Source organism: Eulemur rufifrons, chromosome 16, assembly GCF_041146395.1.
Source record: "Eulemur rufifrons isolate Redbay chromosome 16, OSU_ERuf_1, whole genome shotgun sequence".
Lineage (NCBI taxonomy): Eukaryota > Metazoa > Chordata > Mammalia > Primates > Lemuridae > Eulemur > Eulemur rufifrons.
Window position 1 is genome coordinate 8,347,050 of NC_090998.1, and position 1,896 is coordinate 8,348,945.

Here is a 1,896-nt window from a genome sequence, read left to right on the forward strand (position 1 = left end):
AATCTTTGTAACTCAGAACTCAAGCTGGTGGAACCAAATTTTTTACAGGGGAGACAAGACAAGTACAAAGCAATGAAAGAAAATATATCTTTATTTGCATGGTTGCAAATGTGAGTTCAGCTTTGCTTCATAATCATCTATGGGATATTTCTGCCTGTGGTGAGGACATAAATATCTTAACTAGGGCTCAGCAAAGAAATTAAAGAACAATAAAGACTTCACAGGAACAGCTATATGCAACACATTGATTAACAAACCTTGGAGATTTCGGACTTGACATCGGGCCAACGATTAAAGAAGAAGCAGAAGGAGCAGAAGGAGGAGAAGGACGAAGAAGATTGTCACTGTACATTCAAGGATATACATAGCATTTTAGAAGAGCAAATAACCAGCAGTGGTATCAGATTTTGAACTTTCTCTGCTCTGATATGGAAAGTACCCTGCAGCACATCTTCACTCTCATAATAATCGCAGAGGTCATGCTTGGGAATTTGAGCAATGGATTCATAGTACTGATAAACTGCATTGACTGGGTCAATAAAAGAAAGTTGTCCTTAGTTGATAAAATCCTCATCGTCTTGGCCATCTTCAGAATTGGTCTGATCTGGGAAATATTAGTAAATTGGTTGGCAACTCTGTATTATCCAGCCTTATTTGTGGCTGGAACAGAATTAAGACTGGTTATTTTCACCTGGGTAGCTGCCAATCACTTCAGTCTCTGGCTCGCTACAATCCTCAGCATCTTTTATTTGCTCAAAATAGCCACCTTCTCCAGCCCCACTTTTCTCTACCTGCAGTGGAGAGTAAAAAAAGTGATTCTGATGATACTGCTAGGAAGCTTAATTTTCTTGATTTTAAATTTGATACAAATGAACACACATATCAAGGACTGGATAGCTGGATGTGAAAGAAACACAACTTGGAATTTCAAAATGAGTGACTTTGCAACATTTTCAGAGCTGGTTGTATTCACTATGACTATGTTCACTCTAATACCATTTACTGTGGCCCTGATCGCTTTTCTCCTGTTAATTTTTTCCCTGTGGAAACATCTCCAGAAGATGCAGCTGTCTTTCAAAGGACACAGAGACCCCAAGACCAGGGCCCACATAAATGCCTTGAAAACTGTGATCTTGTTCCTCCTACTCTATGCTACTTTCTTTCTGTCGTTTCTCATATCATGGATTTCTGAGACAAATCAGGTCAAACTGGTGCACATGTTTTGTCAGACTATTAGAGTCATCTATCCTTCGATTCACTCCTTTGTCCTGATTCTGGCAAACTCTAAGTTAAGGCAGGCCTATCTTGGGGTGGCAGCTAAGGTGTGGGCTATAAGATGAAGAACACACAATTCCATAAGTCATTCAGACCATATTGTATAAACATTCTAGATAAAAACAGAAGCCTATGAGAAGTTTAAGGTTATATTTTCCCCCAGGTTCTTCCATTGTGAAGGTCATCGTAAATTTTTCAAATGAATATCTATAATAGCATCCTCCCTAAGAATATTACATATTTATGATGTGTATGTCTATGTTATCAAGCATTTGAAACTTATTTGAGGAAATCATTGATAGATTTCATTGTAATTTAAAAATGTGTACCACTATACCCTGAGGTATTAATTATGAAACCTCCAACCTTTTGGCTGGCAATGGCCCTTCAATTCTAAATCACTCATAGAGTATGGGTGTTTTAGGTACTTCTATTTAATTGGTGAGTTGAGGACAACTAGTTATATGGAACAAAAACATGGAAAGTTTGGACTTGTGACTATTACTAGTACTGATGGGATGGGAGAACTGAGAAGATTAATAAGTTTAACATGAATAAATGCCACATAAAACAATGACTTTCCTTTCTTAGTAATTGTATTGCACACATGTATACATGAAT

At 37.4% G+C, this 1,896-nt stretch overlaps 1 protein-coding gene across 1 annotated transcript; it reads left to right on the forward strand.

Moving 5' to 3' along the window:
• The first annotated feature begins 428 nt into the window (after positions 1-428).
• Positions 429-1,340, forward strand: LOC138397573 (taste receptor type 2 member 13-like). The gene has a single exon (XM_069491743.1). It carries the CDS (start codon positions 429-431, stop codon positions 1,338-1,340), a length of 912 nt encoding a protein of 303 aa, XP_069347844.1.
• Positions 1,341-1,896: the final 556 nt, after the last annotated feature.